The sequence below is a fragment of the Osmerus mordax genome, chromosome 9 (genome assembly GCF_038355195.1).
Source record: "Osmerus mordax isolate fOsmMor3 chromosome 9, fOsmMor3.pri, whole genome shotgun sequence".
NCBI lineage: Eukaryota > Metazoa > Chordata > Actinopteri > Osmeriformes > Osmeridae > Osmerus > Osmerus mordax.
Window position 1 is genome coordinate 1,311,860 of NC_090058.1, and position 27,381 is coordinate 1,339,240.

The 27,381-nt window shown below is 46.0% G+C and overlaps 1 protein-coding gene across 1 annotated transcript; it reads left to right on the plus strand.

Moving 5' to 3' along the window:
• Nucleotides 1-566: 566 nt before the first annotated feature.
• Nucleotides 567-14,288, plus strand: LOC136948781 (RAS guanyl-releasing protein 1-like). Its single transcript, XM_067242817.1, has 17 exons — nt 567-909; nt 1,788-1,963; nt 6,078-6,183; nt 7,493-7,555; nt 7,751-7,882; nt 8,085-8,238; nt 8,354-8,527; nt 9,495-9,611; nt 10,463-10,738; nt 10,878-10,958; nt 11,152-11,256; nt 11,461-11,570; nt 11,651-11,795; nt 12,155-12,191; nt 12,705-12,836; nt 13,546-13,934; nt 14,046-14,288. The coding sequence occupies exons 1-17, from the start codon at nt 767-769 to the stop codon at nt 14,178-14,180; spliced, it is 2,475 nt and encodes an 824-aa protein (XP_067098918.1). The 5' UTR covers nt 567-766; the 3' UTR covers nt 14,181-14,288.
• Nucleotides 14,289-27,381: the final 13,093 nt, after the last annotated feature.

The following is a 27,381-nucleotide window of genomic DNA, read 5'->3' on the forward strand; positions in this document are numbered from 1 at the left end:
GCAGTGGAATAATCATACAGTAGATAAAACGTATAAAACAATACATTTTACTAGCAGGGGGATAGGCATAGCTCAGTGGTAGAACATCTGATTGCAGATCAACAGGTTCAAATCCCCCTGTATGCCTCTTTGGACAAAAGTTTCTGCTGAATGAAAACATTACAACCAACACCTAATATGGATTTGAAGGGAGAAAGCAGGGATGTCTGGCCCTGCCTGACATGGACACATCCTATCTCACCCATGTGCACCACATCTGTCCGGACAAGTAAGAAAGGAGCTCATCCAAGGAAACAGGCGATGACAGGCTGAAACAAGTCAAACTAGACCAGAAAACTGCCTTTTTAAAGCCCCACCTCTCCTGCTCAGCAGCACACTGTTGGAGTTCATGTTTTGATGTTTTGGGACTTGCTCGGTGCCAATTCATATTCTTTCCCTTCTATCTAGACCTTTTTGGTACTCATTTCAATGTAGAATTGTAGGCTTATACAATATTTACTTAGCATACATGAAAATAGTGGGCGGAATACCTGAACAAGAAATTGGGAGAAAGTGGGTGGTCTTTTTTTTTTTTTTTTTTACCTTCTGTGCATATATTATTGAGCAATGGCATTGCAAGCATCCCCAAAACAACTTTTGTTCAATTGACTTTCCGCCCACACAGACACAGCACGATGCATCTTAATTTCGTGTCATCCTCATTGACAAGTCAGAACAATGGTGAGCTCATCGCGGGCGAACGGCCGCTCTGTGAAACAAGCACGCAATGAAGTGCGCTCATCGAAGAGGACAGATGGATAGTCTCGTTCAGCCACTTGTTGCCCAGTATCTGGCTATGGGATATCAATCTAAGGAAAATAACCAACATGGAAATACAGTAGGAATGACTGGGAAGGAAAAAGAACATCCGTAAGTTTGACTGAAAATGTTTACCAAGAAGGCTATAACATTCTGTACAGTTTATTTACGCAAAACCTCCGCTAAAACGTTAGCTACTTATTCTTTATCTTTATTGTGTTTTTTCTCTGCATGTTTTTAAGTTCGAGTTTTAAGTTCATATCTTCAATAACTTTGCAGATATGGTTGAAATGCCAGTGCGTAAAAAGCAGTAATCTTGTACTCCAAATTTACTTCGAAAGTCTTGTTGTCTTGATTTGAGATGATGCATGTTTTTATCTTCATGTCGTTTTTTTTTGGAAGCGGCATAGTTTAAAAAGTTAAAGGAAATCTTGATATAGTGGTTCCCACAATAGAAATCTGCAATTAAAAAAGACTGTAAGGAAGGATATAACAAATGTGACCGTTTTAATGTGTTAACATTTTCAATCAACACTGTTTTGAGTACACTTCACAGAGCGTATAAATGTCATTATACGCTCAGACATTTTTGGTCTTAGACAACGTTAAGAAAAGCTTTTAAAAATTGCCTTTATTTAATTTGAAAGAACGAAAAACAATTTTGACTACCATCCAACACACACACACACACACACACACTCACAGACACATATTCGTCTTAAAACCTATTTTTATTCTTTGGCTTTCGAGTCAGTTTAGGGACACTCGTGCTTACTGTAATTGTGTTTGTCTGTTGTTCTTATTTATTGTTGTTTTGCCTTATTTGATGATTTTGTGCAGCACTTTGGTCCGCATTGCCTGTTTTGAAATGTGCTCTATAAATAAAACTGACTTGACTTGACGCACACACACACACACACACACACAAACCCTCCCCCTCCTCTCCCCTCACCCCCCCCCCCCCCCCCTCTCCTGTGTCTGTCCTCCAGACACCTCTCTCCTGGATGTGCCTCCAGGTCCAGGGCTTCTCCTCCTGCTTGCCCTCCCAAGTTCCTCAAGCCCAGCCTGGCCCAGGTGACCCAGGGGAAGGTGATGATGTCTCTGGGAAATGTCACCAAGGGAGCCAGCTGGGAGGAACTCATCCAGGCCTGTCTTCAGACCTTTGGTATGTTGTAACGCTTCAAGCTTCTCATATACTGGTTAGCTTGTCCCGTAAAGTGTCTGTGTTTGTGAATATCAGCTGATTTATTCCTGTGATTTATTTAAGCGGACGGTTTTTATACTTTGAAGATGACTGTTGTTGTTGTACATTGTTCCTGTGTTGTTCCTTGGCCCCCTGTGGTGGCAGGCTGAGCCTCAGGCGATCTGAGGACTGTTGTGCATTTCATGGAGGCATAAGGTTTTTCTGTATTTTTATTGGACGTTGGTCACACAGTAGGTTTTACAGTCCATGGTATTTCACACGGCGATGCTGATGAAATGTTGCTCAGAATTCAGATGTTTTCACTTTGAGGATGTTCAGCACCTGCAACAGTACAGGGATTGTTTATCTTTGCAATAACAATGCTAAAATCCAGTGGCAGTGAATGACATGAGTTTAAAACATGGATTAATATTTATGACCACACATGCCTCGGTCTAAGCTCTCCTGTGCCTACATGAAGTATTGATCTTTAACCCTCTGAAAACATGAATCTGGTCTTAGTTTACTTTAAATACATAAAATGTGAAGTAATTGGTTGTTCTTTGAAATCTGACATTGCTTGACAAGATGATTAACGTCTTATACTAGTATAAATTAATTAAGTGAATGTGACGTGCCTTGCTACGTTGTGTGGAGTGCTCTCAAAGTTATGGTGATTCTTTTTTGAAGAGGCAAGCATTCAGATTGCTGTTGCCTGGAGACAAAATGGAGAGAAGAGAGCAATGAGGAGGTGTTACAAAGGAGAGAATGCAGAGTGACATCTCATAATTACATCTATCTGTCATGATGGAGAATGAGAACAGACTAGCCGGCTGTTCATTTAAGGCTTAGATGAATTATCAGGCAAGTGTACAGAGCATTAACTCGGTCCATGACACAAAGGCTTTTATGCATTATTTTAAACAAAACTAAATTTCCTTTGAAACCTCGCTCCTCAGAATCCTTATTCTCTTGAATCATCATAAGGATTACTTCAACGTCTTAGAGCATGGAGGTTGTAAAATCCTTCTGTTCAAATGCAGCTGTTGGATGCAGGTGAACAGGCAGGCAGGAATGGGGAGGTGACCAGGCAGGCAGGAATGGGGAGGTGACCAGGCAGGCAGGTGTGGGGAGGTGAACAGGCAGGCAGGTGTGGGGAGGTGAACAGGCAGGCAGGTGTGGGGAGGTGAACAGGCAGGCAGGTGTGGGGAGGTGACCAGGCAGGCAGGTGTGGGGAGGTGAACAGGCAGGCAGGTGTGGGGAGGTGACCAGGCAGGCAGGTGTGGGGAGGTGAACAGGCAGGCAGGTGTGGGGAGGTGACCAGGCAGGCAGGTGTGGGGAGGTGAACAGGCAGGCAGGTGTGGGGAGGTGACCAGGCAGGCAGGTGTGGGGAGGTGAACAGGCAGGCAGGTGTGGGGAGGTGACCAGGCAGGCAGGTGTGGGGAGGTGAACAGGCAGGCAGGTGTGGGGAGGTGAAAGCACAGAACAGTGAAGACTAGAATGTGGCTGATCTCATGCTCTCCAGCTGCTTCTGCCCCACATCAGAGACAGCCCCCCGAGGGCCAGGGGCTGGGCCACCTTTTCAAATGTGAGAGCACACGTAAGAGCTATTTGAAGGACCTGATGGTTGGTTCAAGCCTGGCCGGGCCCAAAGGTCAGAGCCACAAACGTGGCTCCTCAGAAGCCGTCCGCCCTTTGAAGTGCATAACTCCCTGGGGCCTGGATCAATGCTGCCTGACATCATCACTCCTCACCCCCAAGTCCTCACAACACTGCCCCTCTCCCGCCCTCTGAGCGCTCGTGTTCCCCTAACGAACGCTGGACGTTCTTATCAATCGATTATGATGTAAACACATTGCTGTTGTATCAACAGTGCTGTTGTATCTATGGAATGAGACGTGGGATCTGGCGCAGGTCAGCCCTATTCTCGAGGGGGCCGTAAAAGGGATAAGGAGTGTCTCTGAGACATAATGAGTCAGGTGGCTGAGCGGTTAGGGAGTCGTGCTAGTAATGCGAAGGTTGCCAGTTCGATTCCCGGTCATGCCAACTGACGTTGTGTCCTTGGGCAAGGCACTTCACCCTACTTGCCTCGGGGGAATGTCCCTGTACTTACTGTAAGTCGCTCTGGATAAGAGCGTCTGCTAAATGACTAAAATGTAATGTAATGTAATAATGAGACACAATGATGTCAGACTACACTGAGATCCAATGATCCTTCCTGACAGACCTCTGTCGAAACACAACATGTTTGGGTTGGCCGGTGCTGCATTCTAGCAGGGCACAAGCATTGTGGCCATAGTGTCATCACATCCTTCCTCTGTCAGTGTAGCCGAGTTTCTTTCCAAAGTAGTGGCCCAGAGGGGATTTCCTCTGCAATTAGTCAAGTCTGGGCTAGGAGAAGGAGAGGGCTGGAGTGCTAGGAGAAGGAGAGGGCTGGAGTGCTAGGAGAAGGAGAGGGCTGGAGTGCTAGGAGAAGGAGAGGGCTGGAGTGCTAGGAGAAGGAGAGGGCTGGAGTGCTAGGAGAAGGAGAGGGCTGGAGTGCTAGGAGAAGGAGAGGGCTGGAGTGCTAGGAGAAGGAGAGGGCTGGAGTGCTAGGAGAAGGAGAGGGCTGGAGTGCTAGGAGAAGGAGAGGGCTGGAGTGTTGTTAAAGGCTTAAAAGTAATTGTTTACCTGAAGAATCCTATGTGCTTCCTGTTGCCTTGTAGAGGATGTAGGTTTGCTTGTTTTTTTATGCCATTTTATTACTAAGGAGGTGGGGGGGGGGGGGGGGGAGGGTGGCAGTGGCGGTGGCTGTGATTCTGGATGTTTTATATTCTCACAGCATCAAGATTGAGTGACATCCGAAACCTAATTTCACCAACGTCAAAATCTCTTTCACTTCATGTTTCCTCACTGGGTCTGTTTTGTGAGACTTCTCTAAATGGGTCTGGATGTCATTGTTACGGACTGTGATGACATTGTAGTGAGTGCGTACTTGCAACACACCATGAACTGCAGACCAGGGCATTCTGGGAGCCAGGATTAGCTGAGAGCTGGAGTGGCCCTCTGCACACAGATAACAAAGATTAGATGTGAGCGGGTTGCCATGACGTCGGGGTATTTCAAGGAGGATAAATGGGGTTCCATGGAAACCCAGTGTCCTTGGTGGCGTCAAGACAATGACAACTGTCTGGGCTCAAAGTTAACACGTCATTCTAATGCATTGAGCCTGTTGTTTCATCCTTATCTGAAATCTAGTTTAACAGTTTATACCTAGACCATAAAATGGGCCTGAGAAAGATTGTTGGTCACACACATTTTGTTTTTAGTTTTTGCCTTGATATCAATTTAGACAGTCATGGTGGTGGACTACATAACCAGCAGTACCTGTCAAACAAGACTAGAAACCCTAACTCCAGCTTTTCTGTCATTAAAACCTGACGTGTTCCTCTCTCCACTCAGCTTCTCGTAATCATGGTAATCTAGAATTATTTCCACACTGTATTTCACAGTGAGTTTATTATAATCCTTTCAACAGATATTTTCCCCCCTGGTGTCACACTTTCCTTTTTGTCGATATCTCCAGACACAAGCTCTTTAAGGAGGTTGAGAATCCCCAGAGTTTATGCCTCCAGTCAGGCCTGCAGTTAGCAGAGACAGGGGAGGTGGTCTCAAACACAGGAAGTGAGATATGGCACATCACAGGAAGTGAGGTATGGCACATCACAGGAAAGGCAAACCCGCTAGATTTCGGAAATGTGCTACCTGCTGTAGTCCACATGCTGTCAAGATTTGCTGGATAGAAGTATGAATGTGTTTCTTTCCTAGGTAGTGATGATACAAAGGTGTTGCAAAATTCTGAAAGATTGTGGTTTTGTAAGTCAGATAAATAACACTTCCCATTGGTTTAGACAACATTATATTAGTAGAAAGATGAAGTATTCAGTCACAAAGTTATCACATCTACTCGCATCTGATCACAAGATAGACTGAGGACCGTATATAGCCTAGATATTCCCCATCTTTCAAAATTGGCACTTTAGTGTGAAACAGAATGTCTGATGACGTGCTCTGTGTGTGTGTGTGTGTGTGTGTGTGTGGTTGCATTCTCTTCCAGACTCGGAGGGCTGTGTGTGTGGGAGCAGCCATCTGATGAACATCACCCTGACCATGCATCGGCTTCTCATGTCCTCCAGCGATCTCCTGCAGAAACTCTCCACCCTATATCCTCTTCCTGATCACCTGTTCGTCTGAGCGCTCGTCTCTGCTCTTGCTCTGCCTCTGCAGCGCAGTGCCCGTGTTACGTGCTGCCAAGGATAACAAGTTAACCGACTGAGCTGTGATGCTACCAAGACACATTAGTGGTTGTCAGTAGCAACAGGCAATCAAGATCTGGTTTGCCTGTCAAGGCTCAGTGCTGTACTGTACATGCCTCTTCTCTTCGGGGATATTTGTGATTCGACCAACTGTCATTCAGAGGCCTTCTGTTGCATGTTGGGGGTCGTGTTCCTTCTAATTCACGTGCCACACATCTTGAGTTTCATTACCATGCATGAAGGACTATAGAAAAAGCACTCATCCCAATTCAGAGGAAATGCGAGTGTCGTTTTTTCAGTGTCAAATGCGAGAGCCTGTTATCGAGGTGCCAATTCAGCATTCAGAGCGGGCAGTGTCGTCACTAGATCTGAGAACCGTCCTGGAGCAGAGGATTGCCTTCTGGGCTTCAGGTGTTAATTACTTCTCCCCAGAACATGTCCTCTTCAGCGGTATCCAAACACCGCCTGAGAAGCCCCTCTCACCCACGTCAGACCTCCCCTCTCCCTACGCACCCCCGGCTATATTTAACACCCTCCCTCTCAGCCCCGGACTCTGGGTGCTGCTTCAGATATGGTCCGAGTGTGGGTTAGGATCGAGGAAGCATGCGCAGGAGCCATGAACAGCGTTCATCCCAATCTGGCTTTGGAGTTGTGTGGGTAGCTCTTCAAGTCCCATGACGCAATTAGCCTTTTTATGAGCATCACTTCAAGCTGATTTCTGCTAGTAGAGTGCTGTTGTGTGGCCCAGAGTGTCAGGCTTTTTATAGACCTGTTTTTATATAACAAGGACGTGTTTTTGTTGTTGTTTTGGATGAATCCAGAGTCCCAGTGGGCCCTGTGCACTGAGCGTATGACACAACAACCAGGATCATTAATTGTGCTCTCACTCCCACAGATGTAAACTTGCTTTGCTTTCCCCGAACTGAGATTAGTGTTATTTTACGTACCAACATGGTCTTTAGCTTGTCACGTGGCTATTGCAAAGTCTCGGTTTTCAAGGAACGAGAACATTGTGATCATCTGTTGTCAGTCCACTACATCAAACTGAATCAGGCTCTTTTGTGCATGTGTACTTCCAACACTACATACGAGGTATTCACCTCTTAGTGTTATATGTTTCCTGTTGTAGCTGAAATCAAGTGTCATGAGAGGCATCTGTGGGAGTGAGAGCACAAGCTGTACAGATGAAAACTTTTTTCTTAACCCGATTGGTTACATTTAAAACAGCCGTGGATAATGAACAGTCTACAGATTGCCAGAAGATCTGCTACCTCATCAAGTAAGTGTGTGTGTGTGCATGTGTGTGTCTAATCCTACCTGCCCACAGTAGATTTCAATATCACTCATCAACATATCATAAAACACACACCGAAATCAAACAGATAAAGAGTGTGGAAAGGTGGTAGGGGTGGGGAGCTGAGGTTAGGGCAGGGCCATTCTAGTGTTGTTACATAACATGGTCTCCCTCTCCCAGGTACTGGATCAGGGAGTTCTGGACCATGTTTCGGCTCCACACCAGCCTGTCCGACACCCTGGAGGAGTTCCAGGAGCTGCTTAGAGAGCGCGGTCAGGAGAGGCTGTGTCCCCTGCTGGAGACCAAATGGATGTGAGCGTCTTAAACAGAATCACTGTGGGCTTCTTCCTGTCACAGCTAAATGACGACCTTGCGCATGAAGTTCATGCAAAGGGCTTTGGGTTCATTTTGTATTTCTTATCTCTTGAAAAAACTTTTTTTTTAAGTGTGAAATATGAGAACAGAATCCTGGAGATGGATGTTTTGTATAAACGTTGTGTCTGGTGTGTGGCAGAAATGAGAGGGACTGGTCGTGGAAGGCCAGTCAGAAGATCAAGGCCAACAGCAGTAAGAAGAGAAAAGTCTCTCTGCTGTTTGACCACCTGGAGCCGATCGAGCTGGCAGAGCACCTCACCTTCCTGGAGTTCAAGTCCTTCTGCAGGATATCAGTAAGCAGAGACCGACCCAGCTCACCTCCGACACACCACTTCTCAGCCCAGTCTCACTTCAGAGCCGTCACTGACACAAACCCCTTCCCTTCTGTTCCTGTGTTTGCTTCGTCAGTTTGGAGACTACCAGACTTACATCCGAAGCTGCTGCATGAAGGACATTCCTATGATGGAACGCTCCATCGCGCTGTGTAATGGTGTCTCCCAGTGGGTGCAGCTCATGGTCCTGAGCCGGCCTACATCCCAGCTGAGAGCTGAAGTCTTCACCAAGTTCATCCAAGTGGCTCAGGTACTGCCTCAATGCTGCACCTTTCTACCCAGTGCTATGTTTTTTATCGTCCATAACTTAACATAATTGTTCATCCCCATAAGGGGGTACAAAATCAACCACAAAGGGGGTAGAAAATTGTCTTTAGCCTCTGTTTAAGGACGATTTTCTACCCTTATGGGGATGGACAATAAAATGTATTTTAATTGAATTGAACATCCAGATCTTTCTGAGGGTATCGTCACGTGTCCTACACTGTACTGTGAGATGTGCTGTGGTGGTAGCAACATCTGCTGCAAGTTACATAATACACATTCAAAGTGGGCTGCTAATGACTGTCAAGAGCTGCGTGATAGGCTTTCAGTCCATCAAAGACACTCCAAAACAGAAACTGTCTGTTTGGAATATTAACCGTATAGTAGGGGCCAGGACTAATGGATGTACCGGGTCTAAATGGTGACAGTGGAGAGCAGGGAAGTAGAAGGAGAAAGAGTAACCAGTATTGACCAGGCCTGGCTAGTTCCCCATGCGATGGCTGGGTTTCTGTGTAGAGCTGGGAGGCGAGCGTGAGAAGAGCGTGAGGCCAGAGGAGCACTCTACTTCCGCTTCTCCAGCCACTGCTGAAGAAATGAACCACAGACCACCTGGCCCCTGCGTCACCGTAGCTTCAGCTTCTGTAGAGACTGGTTAGGAAGGAAATCAGCTTGACGATAGTGTGATTGGAGTAAAACGTGACAATTACAGCTGAAAGCTGCCTAATGTAAACACTAGAATTTGAGGATGATTTAGAATTATTTCCCTCTCCCCCATCCCCCTCTCTCTATCTTTCCTTCTCTCTCTCCCCATCCCTCTTTATCTCCCCCTCTCCTTCTCCCCACCACCCACCCTCTCTCTCTCTCTCTCTCTCTCTCTCTCTCTCTCTCTCTCTCTCTCTCTCTCTCTCTCCCTGTCTTTCTCTCCCCTCCCTTCCCCTCATCTCTCCCAACAGATCCTCCATCTGATGCACAACTTCAACACCCTGATGGCCGTAGTGGGGGGCTTGTGTCACAGCTCCATCTCCAGACTGAAGGAGACCAGCTCCCACGTCCCCAACGAGCTCTCCAAGGTTCCCTCCGCACACACACCACACACACGCCCTGCGAGCAGAAGAACCCTCCTGCCTGTACACCTTAACAATAATGTATTCATTTAGCAGACACTCCTCCTGCCTGTACACCTTAACAATAATGTATTCATTTAGCAGACACTCCTCCTGCCTGTACACCTTAACAATAATGTATTCATTTAGCAGACACTCCTCCTGCCTGTACACCTTAACAATAATGTATTCATTTAGCTTACACTCCTCCTGCCTGTACACCTTAACAATAATGTATTCATTTAGCAGACACTCCTCCTGCCTGTACACCTTAACAATAATGTATTCATTTAGCAGACACTCCTCCTGCCTGTACACCTTAACAATAATGTATTCATTTAGCAGACACTCCTCCTGCCTGTACACCTTAACAATAATGTATTCATTTAGCAGACACTCCTCCTGCCTGTACACCTTAACAATAATGTATTCATTTAGCAGACACTCCTCCTGCCTGTACACCTTAACAATAATGTATTCATTTAGCAGACACTCCTCCTGCCTGTACACCTTAACAATAATGTATTCATTTAGCAGACACTCCTCCTGCCTGTACACCTTAACAATAATGTATTCATTTAGCAGACACTCCTCCTGCCTGTACACATTAACAATAATGTATTCATTTAGCAGACACTCCTCCTGCCTGTACACCTTAACAATAATGTATTCATTTAGCAGACACTTTGCTCCTGCAGTACAGGGGTAGATTTGAACCTGCGACCTCATGATCCATAGTCCCCCACCTTACTAACTCGTCGACCTCTGAGAAGGCTTGGTTGTCTGCTCCCTGGGACTGACCTCCGACCTCTCCACAGGCGCTGAACGAGATGACAGACCTGCTGTCGTCCTGTAGGAACTACGACAACTATCGGCAGGCCTACAGCCGATGTGCTGGCTTCAAGATCCCAATCCTGGGAGTGCACCTGAAGGACCTCATCTCCGTCAACGAGGCCATGCCGGACTACGTGGAGGAGGAGAAGGTGAACGTCCAGAAGATGCAGGCCCTCTACAACCACATCACCGAGCTGATCCAGCTGCAGCAGGTGCCTCCACGGCTGGAGGCCAACAAAGACCTGGTTCACCTACTCACGGTGCGTTGGTGATACCGGTTACACTCACTCAGGAAATGTTGCCTCCGCTTTTGTCTAAATGACTGTACTTTAAATGTTGAAGTGACGTTTGTGTCTTTCGTCGTTCTCTAATCTCTTGTGGTTTGCTGCTCTCCTCCAGCTGTCGTTGGACCTGTACTACACTGAAGATGAGATATACGAGCTGTCGTACGCCAGAGAATCCCGGAACTGCAAAGCACCCGTGAGTAAAAGATTATAATAACGCCCCCAAAAATACACTTTTCATTTACAATACCTTGCAAAACAAATATATTCAACCAACACACAACAGACCTATTCACAGAGAGTGACCCACCACAATCTGTTTATTAACATTCTCAACGTGATCATGCCCCACCGATGCTGGTCTAATGATCTGTTCTATTTGCCATCAGCCAGCCACCCCCTCTAGACCTCCTGTTGTGGTGGACTGGGCACCAGGGGTCGCCCCCAAACCTGACCCCCGAACCATCAGCAAGCACGTTCAGAGGATGGTGGATGTAAGTGATCCTTCTCCTCTGTGCTGTCAGGGAGAGAGAACTCTGTGTGTTTTAAGCATTTAGTTAGTCATGATATTCAATTACTGTAATTCCACAACAGTATTTTTACACTTCTGTATATAGCTCTAGCACATAACATTTGATCCCCTCCATTGGTTCAGATTTCACCGTCATGATAATGGATGCCTCTTGTTTGTCTCCCAGTCTGTGTTTAAAAACTATGACCATGAGCAGAATGGCTTCATCTCTCATGAGGACTTTGAGAAAATCGCTGCTAGCTTTCCCTTCTCCTTCTGTGTTATGGACAAAGAAAAGTGAGTTGATTCAGACTACAATTTCAACCGACACTTGTACTGGCCTCCATTCTGACTATCTGTGTTGTATATTGATCCAGGGAGGGCCTCATTAGCAGAGAGGAGATCACGGCATACTTCATGCGGGCGAGTGTCATCTGCTCCAAGCTGGGACTGGGATTTGTACACAACTTCCAGGAGACCACCTATATGAAACCCACCTTCTGTGACAACTGCTCCGGATTTGTATGTCACCCTTCAGTTACTGTTTTTGAGTAGGAATTAAGAACTTTTAAAATTATGTTTCACCCTGTCTCCGTAGTCTTACATTTACATTTAGTCATTTAGCAGACGCTCTTATACAGAGCGACTTACAGTAAGTACAGGGACATTCTCCCCGAGGCAAGTAGGGTGAAGTGCCTTGCCCAAGGACACAACGTCATCTGGCACGGCCGGGAATCGAACTGGCAACCTTCTGATTACAAGCCCGCTTCCCTAACCGCTCAGCCACCTGACTCCCATAGTCTTGGATAAGATACCGTCACATAGTGTTTTCTACACACTGTAAACGTCTCTCCTTCCTCCTCTTGTTCTCTTCTCTGCAGTTGTGGGGAGTCATCAAACAGGGCTACAGATGCAGAGGTGATTATGTCATCCTAGCGTTGCTTTGCATGATGGGAACGCTCTATGGAAATTGTATTAAATGTCATACCATGCAGATTACTGTCCATATTTAGCGAGATGCTTCTCAGGGTATTTTGTTTGTGGCTTGTTTGAGAGTTCAGAGGTAGGAGGAGCCAGTAAAGTAAAAGTATGTTGAGCTATCTTGAGAGGTTGTATTGTGTGTGTGTGTGGTTTCTGCGTGTTGCAGACCTGCTAAACTGAACTTTGCAGCACATGAAAGACTGTGGAGCCTGCAGTCAAAACCACAGAAGATTATCTTGATTCTACTCTCGAAACAAGCTGTTTACAAGCACCCCAACGTTTGAGAAACACTCTGAGCCTGAACGACAGTGTCACTGTTGGTGGAAAGGAGAGAAAATTAACACAGTTTAGCAAGTACTGTAGGGTGATAATAATGAGGCAAGCTTACATAACTCAGAGTAAACAGAATGCCTGCTATAACCTGCCTGCTTTACTGTGTTTCTTACACAGACTGTGGGATGAACTGCCACAAGCTGTGTAAGGACCAGGTGGCGTTCGAGTGTAAGAAGAATGCCAAAGGACACAATCCCACCGACAGTCCAATACCAGGATCTACATCCACCGCTACTGGCCTTTCAGAAGGTACAGGATATGTTTAGAGTGCTTTGTGTGTGTGTGTGTGTGTGTGTGTGTGTGTGTGTGTGTGTGTGTGTGTGTGTGTGTGTGTGTGTGTGTGTGTGTGTGTGTGTGTGTGTGTGTGTGTGTGTGTGTGTAACACTCCTGACATAGTGACATTCTAGTTTAGTGGTGATAACCACTAGATAGCTTTGTGGTTGTGTTATAATTTTAATACTTTCAAACAGCCCCATCTGCTGGGAAATAAAGTAGAGTAATAACCTCCCTGTGCTCAAGATAGGACCAGGCCTGGATGTAAATTACATTTCAATCTAATTGTTTTGATAGATGTTACCAATTTCTTAGCCAAAACTTTGAAGTCATTAGGCTTGCACATTAGAACAGAGGAATGATCTGATCTAGCTAATGGAAACCTGCTAGACTAGAGTGCCGGGGAATTCCCCTCTGTAGGTGGTCTCCGAAAACCATGCTGCTTGTGCATGTCAACAATCAGGGAACTGCTTCATTTACAGGAACACGGCAGGCCGTTTCAGGAACTGGTGAAAATCAGTGTTCAGACAAACTCTTTATTGTGACCTTTAGTCAACATCATCAGATGCCGTCTGTGGTTAAGAAATGACGTCTGGCCGCTCGCTGACGGCTGAAGGCACGTGGGAGCTGGTTCAGACTGATAAGATGTTGTGATTTGTGATAAGATTCCACTGTTTTGTATCAGGCTCGGAGGAGAGCTCTTTCCTGTATCCTCCAGACGAGTCCAAGGACTGGAGCCCAGAATCTCCCGCCCGCCACCCCCTGAGACGGCCCCCTGCGCTGGCCAGGTCCGCGGGGGTGGACCGCACCACCCAGACAGAGGGGAACCTCGCCCAAGACACCAGCCGCCCCCAGCCCACCCTCCTGGCCCCAGCCTCTGCCTCCCTCACCCCCTGCCCCAGCCCGGTGCCCACCCTCCTGGCCCCAGCCCCAGCCTCCCTCACCCCCTGCCCCAGCCCGGTGCCCACCCGCAAGCAGCGCTACTTTGCCCTCTGGGAGAACCGAGACTCAACGGGGACCAAGCCCAAGGAGCCGGACGAGGAGACCAAACCCACCTGCCAACTCCTGGAAAACGTGAGTTTAAGATCTTCGCTCACTCCTTGTGTCAATCCAAGCTTTTGAGACTAAGCTATGTGGTCAGCTGAGTGGGAGAGTGTCGGTAACGCTGTTGTTTGAACTCCTCAGGAAAACCAGAAGCTTCAGAGCAGCAACGAGAGCCTTCGCAGAAAACTGCGGGAAACGGAACGGGAGGTGGAGGTCCTGAAGATGCTTCTGAAGAGGCACGCCCTGCACCTGGTGGAAGAGGATTCGTCCTCCTAGCCCGGCACGCCCCTGCGAGGACCTGACATCCCCCCGCACGACAGCCCCCCGCACGACAGCCCCCCGCACGACAGCCCCCCGCACGACAGCCCCCCGCACGACAGCCCCCCGTACGACATCCCCCCGTACGACATCCCCCCGTACGACAGCCCCCCGCACGACAGCCCCCCGTACGGCAGCCCCCCGCACGACAGCCCCCCGCACGACAGCCCCCCGCCCGACAGCCCCCCGCACGACAGCCCCCCGTACGACAGCCCCCCGCACGACAGCCCCCCGTACGACATCCCCCCGTACGACATCCCCCCGCACGACAGCCCCCCGTACGACATCCCCCCGTACGACATCCCCCCGTACGGCAGCCCCCCGTACGACATCCCCCCGTACGGCAGCCCCCCGTACGGCAGCCCCCCGTACGGCAGCCCCCCGCACGGCAGCCCCCCGCACGGCAGCCCCCCGTACGGCAGCCCCCCGTACGACAGCCCCCCGTACGACACCACTGATGGAGCTCCGCCCCATGCCTTGTTAGGGACTCAGGACTCACACTCTGCCCTGCCTCACAGCCAGTCACAGAGACCAGAGACACCTGGGCCTCGTACAGTCACAGCCGTCATTGTACACACAACTACAGTACTTCAGAACGAATGCCATAGACGATTAGTATGAATATGAGAGAAGTATTGTGGGTTTACGGTAAGATGTCAGGTGTATAGTAATGCAAATGTACTGTCGTTCCGTGACAATTTTAGGAGCTAGCTTGCAGTATTACTGTTTATATTTATTGTTAAAACACTACTCTTTTCAGTCATCCAGACAAGAAGGATATGGCCATTTTTATTTTACACTGCTTTATGCGTTTTATTGTTGAAGCCTTATGTATTTGGGTTGTGGTGCATTACACTTTAGAGACCAACTTGATGTTTTTGTACAAAAATCATTTAAAATCAGTTTTATGATGTATCCATATTTCGTTCTTTAAGTATGGTCCATAGTATCTCGTACAACTGTAATGTACTGTATATTCAATGGATTTGTCTCCTATTGAAACCTTAATGTAAATGAAGGCCATTATATTTTGTGTGATGGAACTATCTCAAGATTGTCTGTTCTCGGTGTCCATGTTTGTGTCATAATGAAGATAGACAATCTTTATTTTCCGAGAGTTTTCGCAACACACCTGTGATATGAGCGATATTCCACTAGGGGTCGCTGTAACTCTCAGAATGTTACGTTGTCGGTAGTTCTCTCAAACTGACGTTATTCTGCAACTGATGTGATGCTCTTAGTTAGATTGTGTTCTGTGCCACAAACACAGTGATTTAATACAGCATCATGTTTTATTTAAGATTCAATGTCAACCAACAGTCTCATAACCTTTCTGGCAGTGGCTGATGAGAAAGGTGACGTAAAAGGTTTAATCAAATCACCAGAGACTAAATCGCCTCTCCAGAGGAGTCCTGAAAAAGCACACTGCAATCAAGAGGCAAAGGCACTTTCATTTTTATTGAACGACATTCGAGTCAGGTAAACCTTCAGGTACTATAAATGTACGGTTATAAAGACAAGAGTACAACGGGTGGATGGGTAAAACGAGGAAGAGGAAGGTGATGTCAGTGTAAATGATTTAAGAACATTACAAACTACAGTGTATTTTCCTAAAGGAAAGAGCCTTTTGGCAGACATACTTTCCTTCACTTCTTTGGACTACATGGACTTCGGGGCCTTTCAATTATTATTATTATAAGAGTGGATTTCTTCTACTGTATTGCCATTGTTTGCCCTCGTGGTATGACGTACCTCAGCAGAAAGTGTGGAAAACATTCTTAGAAAGTTCTTACAGTAATTCAGAGCAGGTCTTCTTCAGACATGGCAGCAACCTCCACACTCAACCTTGGTGGGGATGACAGTTAATTGAATTCTATTTGAATGTGACACCCTGCTCAGGATAGTCACACTCAATTTCCCAGACTCCTCACAGTACAGAACCATTTCTAATAACATGGGTGACTGAGAAAAAGAGTGACAGAATGAACATAAATTAAACTCAGAGGAGCGTGTCACCACGGAAATAGTTTTTTTGTTATCAAGTCTGGTAACAAACAGTAAAACAAAACATTTAAAAGCAAATACAATCATGTCAAGGCTCATAAGAGTGTATAACTGCAACAGAAACAGTGTTGCTTTTAACAGGCATTTGTGGACCTCTGGAAAAGCATGTAATCATTTTGAGATACTTACAAGTTAACTATTCCTGTCCCTGATGAATGACCAGGAGCTGAAACCATCTCCCCTGATTGTCTTTATGGAGGAAAGTTACTCTTAAGTACAGTACTAGCAAGACGACAGTTATTGCCAGACTTGGGCCAAGATCCTTCCTAACAAAGAAGGATGACTGAATGACCTCAGGAGATAATGGTGTGAGAACTTTTCTTTTCCTGAACTCCTGAAAGTACATTTTCTCAATTATTCAAATTAGCTCATTAAGCTTTAATGGTGGCCAAAGGAACTTTGTACGCCACACTAGGCAACGTCCTAGGTAGCTGTACTACGGTGCTGCACTAGGAAGCTGTACTAGGAAGCTGTACTAGGGTACAGTACTAGGGAACTATACTGGGGTGCTGTACAATTGCTGTACCAGGTAGCTGTACCATGGAGCTGTACAAGGAAGCGGTTCTAGGGAGCTGAACAGTTCATTTTCTGAGAAGCAATCTGGTAAGTAACACCCCATGGTCTTCCATATGAACCTTAATGAGGACTGTGAGGACACGAGAAGGGGGCTGGAGGAATAGTGAGTGTTTCTAAACAGAAAACTCATCACTCTCGTTCTCTCTGACCTTTCTATCTCATTTCCTGACGACCACCTCCCAGCCCAGTCCTCTGCATATTAGAGAACTCTTTATCTCTCACCTGCGATCTAAACCAAAGAAACAAACTACAGGTTTCTCTTCACGGAGCAGAACATCGAAACAAGATCTAAAAGCAGATATAGGTATGTATGAGGGGCCTTTTAGGAAATAATTCAGGCTGTCCTTACACAAACACATATGAAACACACATTCACATAACGTATACACGCATTCATACTTCTGAAAACTCACATCCACATATGTGAAATGCTAGCAGACACATGAAACACAGTCACATGCAGACATCCCAACACAGTCACATGCAGACATCCCAACCTGCAGACACTCATTTCCGGGAGGTGGAAATGTTTAAATAGGCTACTGGGTGACCAAACACAGAGATCTTGAAAAAGTTAACAAAACAGGGTTCTGGAATTTGATCGAGTGCGAAGATTTTTTCTTCCGGATATTCTGGTTTTGGATTCAGAATGTGAATTCAGCAGACTAATAGCTCTAACATTGACATAGCATGCAGCAGTGCATACTTACATACTGTTCTGAATCTCTCTGCAACAGCCATTTGGCAAATATGCTTCTTTCCACTGCAAGATAGCCATCTGCAGTTTATTGCTTGCAGATCACTTGAAACTCGACTCATTAAACAACTGAAACTCTGTTTTAATATTGATAGGCCACATTATGCATAATGTGCTCCCACACAACATTGGCAATCTAATAACGGAAGCATGTGCACGAAATATGCTCTGAAATGAAGGGAATGGGGTATAATATGATGAAGTCATGTTGCTCAGCAGAAACCATCTGTATATATGCCTGTCCAATTACGTCACCCTGTTGCTTTAATTTACTCACACACGAACGCACGCACACAAACACACTGTAGCTAATGTTCCCTTCGATCCTGAAGTGGGCAGAGAACACAACTGCATCTACAGCCAGGAGCGCCGTACAGGGGAGAAAAGTTTGGACAATTCCAAGGGCCCCTGACTGACAGGGGCATCTGCATGAAATGGTTTGGTGCTGCCTTCAGGACATTTTTTATGTGGATTTTAATCTTGCATCAACTAGTGAACTGCATACTGTATGCAAACTTGCGTGTACAAATCACTAGCAGTAAATATTGTGCTAGTACTAGTATTGAACTACAAGAAGCAAAACAGTTGCAAAACTTTAATCGGAGTTATGTAAAGCCTTTGATGGGACAGTTAGGTTCTAGAGATGTGGTGACAACAGCTGCGCAGAAGGGGCCCAATTAGATTTTTTTGTCATGGGGCCTAAAATTCCTGCGGCGCACCAGGCTACATCCATTGTGTCGCCATAGTTACTGTAGCCTAGTAGTTAAATTAGCTCTCCGTATAGAGCGGTGGACTAGGATTGCAGCCGGTCGTGTCCAGGTTAGTTTAAATAATGGTACATTATGACTGCTAGCATTTGCGCTACTGTAGCTGCTATCCTGTTACTAACAGTGTAGCTGGTTGTCCAAAGCACCGGGTGTACCAGCTTCCAATGATTAGAGTGGATAGTAGACAACCCAGCTCTGGTAGTGATTTTGAAATTAAACCTTCTCTAGTTGTTACATACACTGATATTACATACGTGTTTGTGAGAATGTTGACAGGTTTCGCTAATGTAGGTTGTTTCGACGCAGCCCAGCAGAGGCATTCTGGGCTGCAGAGAGCTGCGACTGGGGGCTCAGCATTCTCCTGTAGAGAGTGTGGTGAGGAGAGAGGCTGTCGAAGCAGAAACATACCATCCCTCTCCATACCTCTTCAGAGTCACTAATGGAAATAGCCACAGGACGTTAATGAAAGACAGCAAGCCGTTAGAGAGGCAGCGTTTTATTTAGCCATCACCTGCAGGCTTTCTCTTTCCAGGTGAGAGGTTGGAAAGAATGTAACTGGGGAGGACATTCTGGTGACTGTTTGTTAAACAACACCAACCCACTCAATCCTATACTGTTTGTTGCCTTTGCCCAGACAAAGGTCAGCTACCCTAGCTGTACATATGCTACTCATGTACTCCATAAAGGTCAGGTGTCTGTGTTAGAGAGCCGTAGAGAGTAAAACAACCACATAACACAATGCTGTTGAGAAACCAAGGATGAGGAGAGTGTGTGTCGCAATGTGCTCACACTTGAAGTGACACACCGAGCTCCTTGTTCTGTGAAGCCTGAGTCTGTCTTAGAAAGCTCCCTCGGAAAGCTTTGCCTCCGAGTCCCAGACAGAGCCCAGGCTACAGACTCCCTGCTCTCCTTCAGACTACAGACTCCCTGCTCTCCTTCAGGCTACAGACTCCCTGCTTTCCTTCAGACTACAGACTCCCTGCTCTCCTTCAGACTACAGACTCCCTGCTCTCCTTCAGGCTACAGACTCCCTGCTTTCCTTCAGACTACAGACTCCCTGCTTTCCTTCAGACTACAGACTCCCTGCTCTCCTTCAGGCTACAGACTCCCTGCTTTCCTTCAGGCTACAGACTCCCTGCTCACCTTCAGGCTACAGACTCCCTGCTTTCCTTCAGACTACAGACTCCCTGCTTTCCTTCAGACTACAGACTCCCTGCTCTCCTTCAGACTACAGACTCCCTGCCCTCCTTCAGACTACAGACTCCCTGTTCTCCTTCAGTCCAAAACAATCTCTCTCCTGTAGCTTCCTGATGCATGCCGACAGCCGTATCGCAGGATCACGCTGCTGAACAACCACTGAGCATTCCTCAGTGTTACTGTCACACTGTGTGTGCGCGTGTGTTTGTGTGTGTGCGCGTGTGTATATAAACGCAACAGTGTGTGTGTGTGCGCCCACAACATATTTGGAAAGGCCTGTTTTGGTATTTTGGTAACTGTTTTATCAGAGGATGAACTGAAAGTAAACATGATATAGGATCTGAATATCAAACTTGTTGTTGACAGAACATTTGACTATCCACTTTTTCCTCTCTGTCTTCCTCCTTATCTTTGAGGATTGTCAAAGGCACCCCTAGAGGCCCAGTGATGGACTAAAGTCTATTTGAGGCTGCTTTTGAGGACTTAAAATTCAACAAACACAGCTCTCCACCATCTGGCAAGGTGTCCTGCCTGCCGGGAGAGGCCAACTGTTCTGCTGTATTTGCATGAAGCCTTCATGTCAGCACATGGGGAAATGGCTCTCAGAAGAGAATGTGTTTCTGGACATAACTACTACTTCCTTGAGGTATTAAACCTTTCTGATTTGTAAATGAATTAAAGTCGATTTTTTTGTTTGTTTTTGTAAATGAATTAAAGTCGATTTTGTTTTGAACTAAAATGCTCAACATATCCATCAACTGAAACGGTACATTCAGTACAACATATATTACACACCCACTTAAAGCAGAACTTCTGCACTTCAAAGGTTTTTTAGAGCAACGCTTGGATGAGTCTAATGAATCCTAAATGTCACCAAGCTTGAAGCTTCTCTGAGGGTCTGTGGTAAACGGGCGTGTCAGTCCGCTGTGACTGTCCTCGTGCTCAGAGCGTTTGAGAAGGGAAGCCACAGGTAATACAAGCTGACAGCTCGGACCAAAGCTCTTCATTTATAGATCACATGGCTGGAAACCTTTCACTCAACATGTCAGGGACTCTCACACTCTCCAGCCCTGACTGACCCTGGACGGCAGGTGACGCTCTCAACACAGGGAGGGAAACAAACAAGATGATTAAAATAGGAATTATAATAAAAACAAAATTTTCAGTGTCAGTCAGATGTCTGAGCCACGACTGCGGTGATACAGATGTCCAATCAGAAGCTGCGATGTCAAGGCTTGTCTACTGTGGCGCCTGGCTCTCCCTGCAACCAGGTAACCATGGATACCGTAGGTGCCATTTTGTCATCCTATTTTAGGAACCTATTTTATCTCTCAGATGAGAGCAACCGTGCAACTAGTTCTAGTGGGAGCAGATGGGTCCGGCTCTTACTCTGTAAAAACAAGCCACATAAGAAGTTGGTTGGAAATCTCGGTTTGTCAATAATTCGTCCCAATCTTCTGTAGACTCAGTTTAAGACCTTTTTTTTCAGTCAATTTAGATTTTATTTACCTCTGAACTTTTGTGTTACCAAACAGTCTGATAGAAGGTGACCAAGCTGTCGTAGGGGTTACAGGTTACATCACATCTTCAGGGTGATAGAGAGTAAATGAGGGCGGAAACAGATTAAACTGTCGGTTGTGTTCAAAGAGCAGAGAAATCAGGTGAATGGGGAAATATCCAACTGTCTCCTTTACTGAGGCTACTGCCCAATGTGAGTTCCAAGTCGCAAGCTGATGTCAGGTGGGTATTGGGCATTATGCATACAGCGCTAAATTTTAAAAAAGATGATGAAATCCCCAATCCGAGCCATCACTCAAGTTAATGAGTGCTAAAATGAACACTGATAAAATATGTAGACTTTCACTTTCCCAAAGCCATTTCACTGGGCTTAACTTCCATGTCTGACACTTTTACAGAATATGTAGGTCTCCCAAATTCTGCACATTTTCACCCAAACCCCCTTAATGAAAACAACAGTGTAAATGTATCCATCCAGGACTGTTTAACATTTGTTAGTTCTGGATGTAATAGTACTGTCCTTGATGTTCTCAGCGCCATCCATTATCAAGTTCTAGGCTCATTAAACACCAGATTACATTTTCCTCCTGATCAATAGACAACACAGGCAACTTAACAGGAAGGCTCAAAGAAACATGGAGGAACACAAACCTATTTTATGTAGACATTAAAAATGTATTTGCGAAAACACTCCATGGTTGATGAATTATGCAACAACGACATGCATTATTCAGTTTAACAAGAGGGAGACATGTTGGGCTCAGCAGACACATGTTGTCAGGCTCCATCTCTCAGCCCGTCCGGAAGTTTCAGGTAATCAGTCTCAGGAGGTTCCCTACTGCAGGCTGTGTGCTCAGGTAGACACCTGCCATTCCTCCTAAACAGCTTTGTCATTTCTTAACCATTATGTAGAAAATACCGATTTTTCCCATCCGATATTGATTCCAGTCTTGAATCTGTGGCGTTGATGCAGAGGATCAATCCCAAACCCCCGTCAAGGCTGTGTGTCCGTCGTCGAGTCCAGGTGTGAATTGCTCCCTGTGGGTCAGTGTGTTACCGCAAGCCTGGCTGAAGACAGGCAACTGTGTTCACACGGAGGGAAAGGGTGGTGGTTTACAGGACCGTGACCACTGAGGTTTAGCGGTGAGCAGTTATCATATTCATCACACACTTGGTGATCAAATCCCCCTGGGCCAACCCCCTCACACATGAGCCTCATCGATCCTCTGGAGGTGAAATAACTGTGGGAGGTTTTGGAGTGCTGCATTTGGAGAAAAGATCATTAATGGACAGAAGTGACAGTCAGCTGACGTGAACCATGGATTTTTCAGCTTGTTTGTGCGCAATTATGGCCATACGACCATTAATCGCCATGGAAACAGCCGACATCTTCCCGGTGGTCGTTTAGAGGCTGGGGGTCAGAGGCTGGTCCGGGGGGAGGCAGGAGGAAGTCCCTGCTGAGCCTTCCCCCCCCCTCTGTCCCCCAGCGCCTGCTGCTGTGCCCGTCTAACACTGCCTCACACATCGTCTGTTTATGCAGAAGCTCAGAGCCCAATCATGACCAGCATCATTATCACAAGGGAGAACATCATTGGAGAACATCAGGGGGGAAGGAACACTATTGATTTGTTCAGGAACAGAAGAAGCAGAACACCACAGAGCAGATCTGCAGTAAACGCTGCCTCGTGTTCAGCCCTCAGACGTGAGAGGTGACGGCTAAGGGAAATGGACTGTCGTTTGCTGAAAGCAAAGTTTAGCTTCATAAATCTGAAAGTCTGAATGTTCGAATCTATATGCTAAGTATAAAAGAACACTGCAAAGGCTGCCGACCTAATCTGCCAGCTTTGACAATGCATCCTGCTCTGCACATCCCTGAAACAGAAGTAAACCTGAAGATAAGATTGGAGGAACTGGGAGATAGGCTTAATGCCACATCTGCAGAATTCACAGAGGCTTTCTACTGCCAAAAATAAACCCTTTATTTATTATTTTATGCTATCGAGGCTCTCAGTGCTTCAGTTGCAGAGCACAGACATGGGCTGAGCTGAAGAACTAACACTTTGTTTTTTAGCTGAAAAATGTTTTTACATTCGCTTTCCAACTCTACAGAACACCACAGTAGGCAGATTAAAGTAAGATATGCATTAAGAGGAAGGCTATACCTTTAGAGAACTTATGCAACATCCATGCTTTAAGTACCAAGCCTTCATTTAGTTTAAATAGCAGGCGAACACTGTTAATCATTAGTGGCCTGCAATGTCATCACAGATTGATATTATTCACCATTCAAAACACTGTTAACACTGCAAAGCTCTGCTCTGTCAAGGAGACCAACAGAGACCATGGAAATGGTTGAATAGCACTTCATCACCTGGAGCTCTTAATCAACAGACACGTTCTGTCATACAGGTGCAGTTCGAGCTGATTGTAGAGTGCAGCCTCCAGACAACCGCTCGCAGGCTCTTGTCCCAGGAGAGGAGTGTGTAGGAGAGGCAGCCTGGGCTCAGTGTCACGAGGAGAGGGCACACGCAGGCACTGTCTGTGTGTGTGTGTGTGTGTGTGTGTGTGTCTGTGTGTGTGTGTCTGTGTGTGTGTGTGTGTCTGTGTGTGTGGGCAGGGGACAGGGTGACAGTTGCAGAGACCAAGGTAGCTGACTTGATGCAAAGAGACAGGACGATGAGTCACCCTAGCCGAAAGTGTCTCCTAACCCGCCGCAGCCCCTAAACGATTACTTATTTATAAACCTTCTCTGGGATTCCATGGCCTCTCGTCTGGTAAGAACGCGATGGTCTATCAACGGAAACAAAAATCTGCTTCCAGCCTAGCTGTGATACTGTACACAGTTTTGAATAATTACGTTTTCGATCATGTCAACAGATGTTTTTGTTCTGATTATTTTAGCGTTATTCATAAATCACGTTTATTATAGTAATTCGTGTTTTTCATGCGTGTTTGTGTTAGGGTGGATTTATCATGCTAATGGTCCGAGGGGTACTACATAATTCAAAAGCTGAGAGAGATCTACTGTCCACATATATTCTCACTGGTGAAACTATTCAGCTCTCACGAACAGAGGAAATTAATCTAAGAAGAGAGATTAATCTCAGAACGTCCACTCTTATCTGTGAAACGACGGTTGCACTGCTGAAGAAGATGTGGGAAGTGGCTCGCTACAGACTAAACGCGCCAAACTCCGCAGTCTACAGTTAACCTCAAGAATTAAAAAACGCAAACGGAGATTGACTTTCTAGCCTCGGCCCGTCAAGGAGCACGTTTTGAGGGGATAGAACTCTCTCTGAGGAGAGAATACCTCAGGTAACAATGGATCTGCTGAGCAGCCTGTCTCCTTGAAATGCTGGATAGACCTCGACCTTTCCCCCGAAAAGTGATTTCACCTCGCAGGGCGCTTCATACATCAGTGTGGAGGATAATTACATTGCTGAAGGTGTCTGGCTTCCCTTTTGTGCTCTCCCTCACATTCTGTACCAACACACCACATTCAGGACTAAACACTACTTCACTTTTCTCAGAAGACATTGAAGAGTCAATACAACAATACAAATTGCTTCTTATATTGTTGCCATTCTCTTGCTCTCTTGACAAACACAACTGTGTTTAAAGGGGCTTAAAAATGCTCTAGACGAGCTTTATTCACCACATTTAGCTGTTTTATTTAGACCACAAGAAAAAGCACGGGAGTCATTCTTCCCTGTTCTTCAGAAACTCATTCACAGACCACAGAGAGTAGGAGTCTTTGTCTGATAATCAAGCCATGATTTCATTGTTTTGGGTGCTTGTCAGCTTCCAGGTCTTACAGAGAATTCTTACTCCCTGGAAGGGAACAGACACATTTTCTGGAGTCTGGATGAAAAACCACTTCCTGCTTCATTTCTTCCTCCCTGACCCCCGGCTGATTCATCAGCTCCTCCAATCAGCATCTCAGCAGCGTTGCCCGCTCTCTAGCCCTAACCCTCTCTCTGCTCCGTGCCTGGACACATAAGGCCCTCATTCATATCCTGCATCCCTCTCTGCCTCCCTGGACCTGACAGCACAGACACATGAGCCTGCACTTGAGTCATCCCAGGTGTTCATCAGAACTGGCTTCGTATGTGGTGTGATTGTGTTCCTCCAGGCCTGCGGGGACTGTCCCTGCCTGTGGGCCTGTTGGCCAGCCTGCTGTCTTGCAGCTGAGAGGAGGAGAGAGAAAATCTGGACTTTTTTAATCATCAAGGCGATCACACTGTCACAGCGCCATTGACGGGATATACAGCAAAGCAACAGAATCAGATTCTACTGATGGTGTATACTCATGAAAGATACCACAGTCGACTAAAAGATCTACACTCAGTCAGACTGATTGGATACTGTTTATGTTCTGTGTAAATGATAATGTTCTTTCAGGGCGGGGCTCTTTAGGCAGAGGTGTAGTGTTGGCATACGCTTTGTTCAAGCGCTTAATCAAAGAGAAAATAATACACTGAGTGATCCTTAGGGTAAAGCTGCTTAAATCTCCCCGTTCTTCACAAAAGCACAGATCAAATTAAGTGGTTTGATACTTCCTCTGCAAAGAGGATTAAGACGCATAATTCCCCAAAGTGTTTAAATGATTAAAGCCGACTAATGGGTGTTAGGGAGAACTTCCAAGTCCAGGTTTTTCACGGTCGGCTGTCCTGTTAAAGGGAGGGAAGTCAGAGGGGAGAACAGAAGACAGGTAATATTACACAGTTTGTTATTTTCCTTGGTCCTTTTTGGGTTGGGGAAGTACAGACATCTTTCACTCTTGAGGCCCTTGTATAACCTTCATCCTTCAGTTTTGGAAACTAGAAGATGTGGCAGGCAGCCACACATACGTGTTTGACAAATGGTGCATCGACTATTTGGTGACACAAGACCTAAATATAGACTGGAAAATGGAACAAGATGAGGAGGAGGAGGAGGCACAACAAATATTCTCTGATGTCCAGCTGCCCTAAAATGGATTCTGAATTTGTGGTCTGTGTGGTACGGGGGGAGAGATTAGTGTTATTGCTGTTTCTCCACACGACTGTGTTACGGGAGATTTCTGTTTGATATTACATTTACATTTGAGTCATTTAGCAGACGCTCTTATCCAGAGTGACTTACAGTAAGTACAGGGACATTATTCCCGAGGCAAGTAGGGTGAAGTGCCTTGCCCAAGGACACAACGTCATTTGACATGGCCGCAAATCGAACCGGCAACCTTCTGATTAATAGCCCGACTCCCTAACCGCTCAGCCACCTGACCCCTGATATCTATGGTTTATCCCATGTCAGATGGCATCCGAACCAAACACTGAAGGAGACGTTCTGACGAGTGTAACTGTGAGGACACAGAAGCTAAGGGGAAGGAGAGGCAGAAGAATATAGGAATATCACGTCTGTCTCCATTCCTACCATAAAACGCAAAATGAATAAATGTTGTTCCAGGGAGTCCTGAGAGTCTGACCAGAGAGAAGATGGTCTGTTGGCGGAGGAATGTTGTCTTGTCGACCACAGTGACTGTGAAACATCGCTCATCAACCAGCTCATGAGGCCGTCTCAGACGCATATTTATCTCATAAAATCCCCATTAAACATTATAACGCATCCTTGAGGCACGGTCAGGATCTACCCTCAATCATAAACGAAGTCATGTTAATGAGCTTTCAGCACTTCCACAGTGTGTTTGTGCCCTACATAGTAGCCTATGTCTGGAAAGGTACACAGCGCTAAATCAGCAGTGTCTCATCTAAAACACAGTGCATCAGATGTGGTTACTTTTAGCTTTTAGCTTCCAGTTAGTGGTTGCGTCATGATATACAAGAATTTCCCTGGAAGTCTAAAGCATTGGGGATTCATGCCAGAGTATCTAATCTATCACAGTCAACCATTTGCTGTGATTGCATTAAAAGCACATCTATATTAATGTTATGTAAACACAGTTTACAATGATAAATGCAAGGCATGAAATCTTAAGCAGCTTATGAGGGTAAAAGGAACAACCAACTTGGCAGGATCATGATGTATTCATGAGTATGTGAAATATTAATCAAATGTAAATGTCTTTATTTAATAGAATTCATGATGTTTCACATTACTGCAGGAGTGTGCACATATTTTGGGGGGTTTGATTGAGGGAGTTTGACAAAGACACATTTTTTGGCTTTTAAGTTAACAAAGTGACAAACATCTACACTGTAATTTTGTATGTGAAAGTGTAATCATAAAAAAGTGTAACCCATACAACTAGATGCCCTTCAATCCGGCCAATGATGATGAA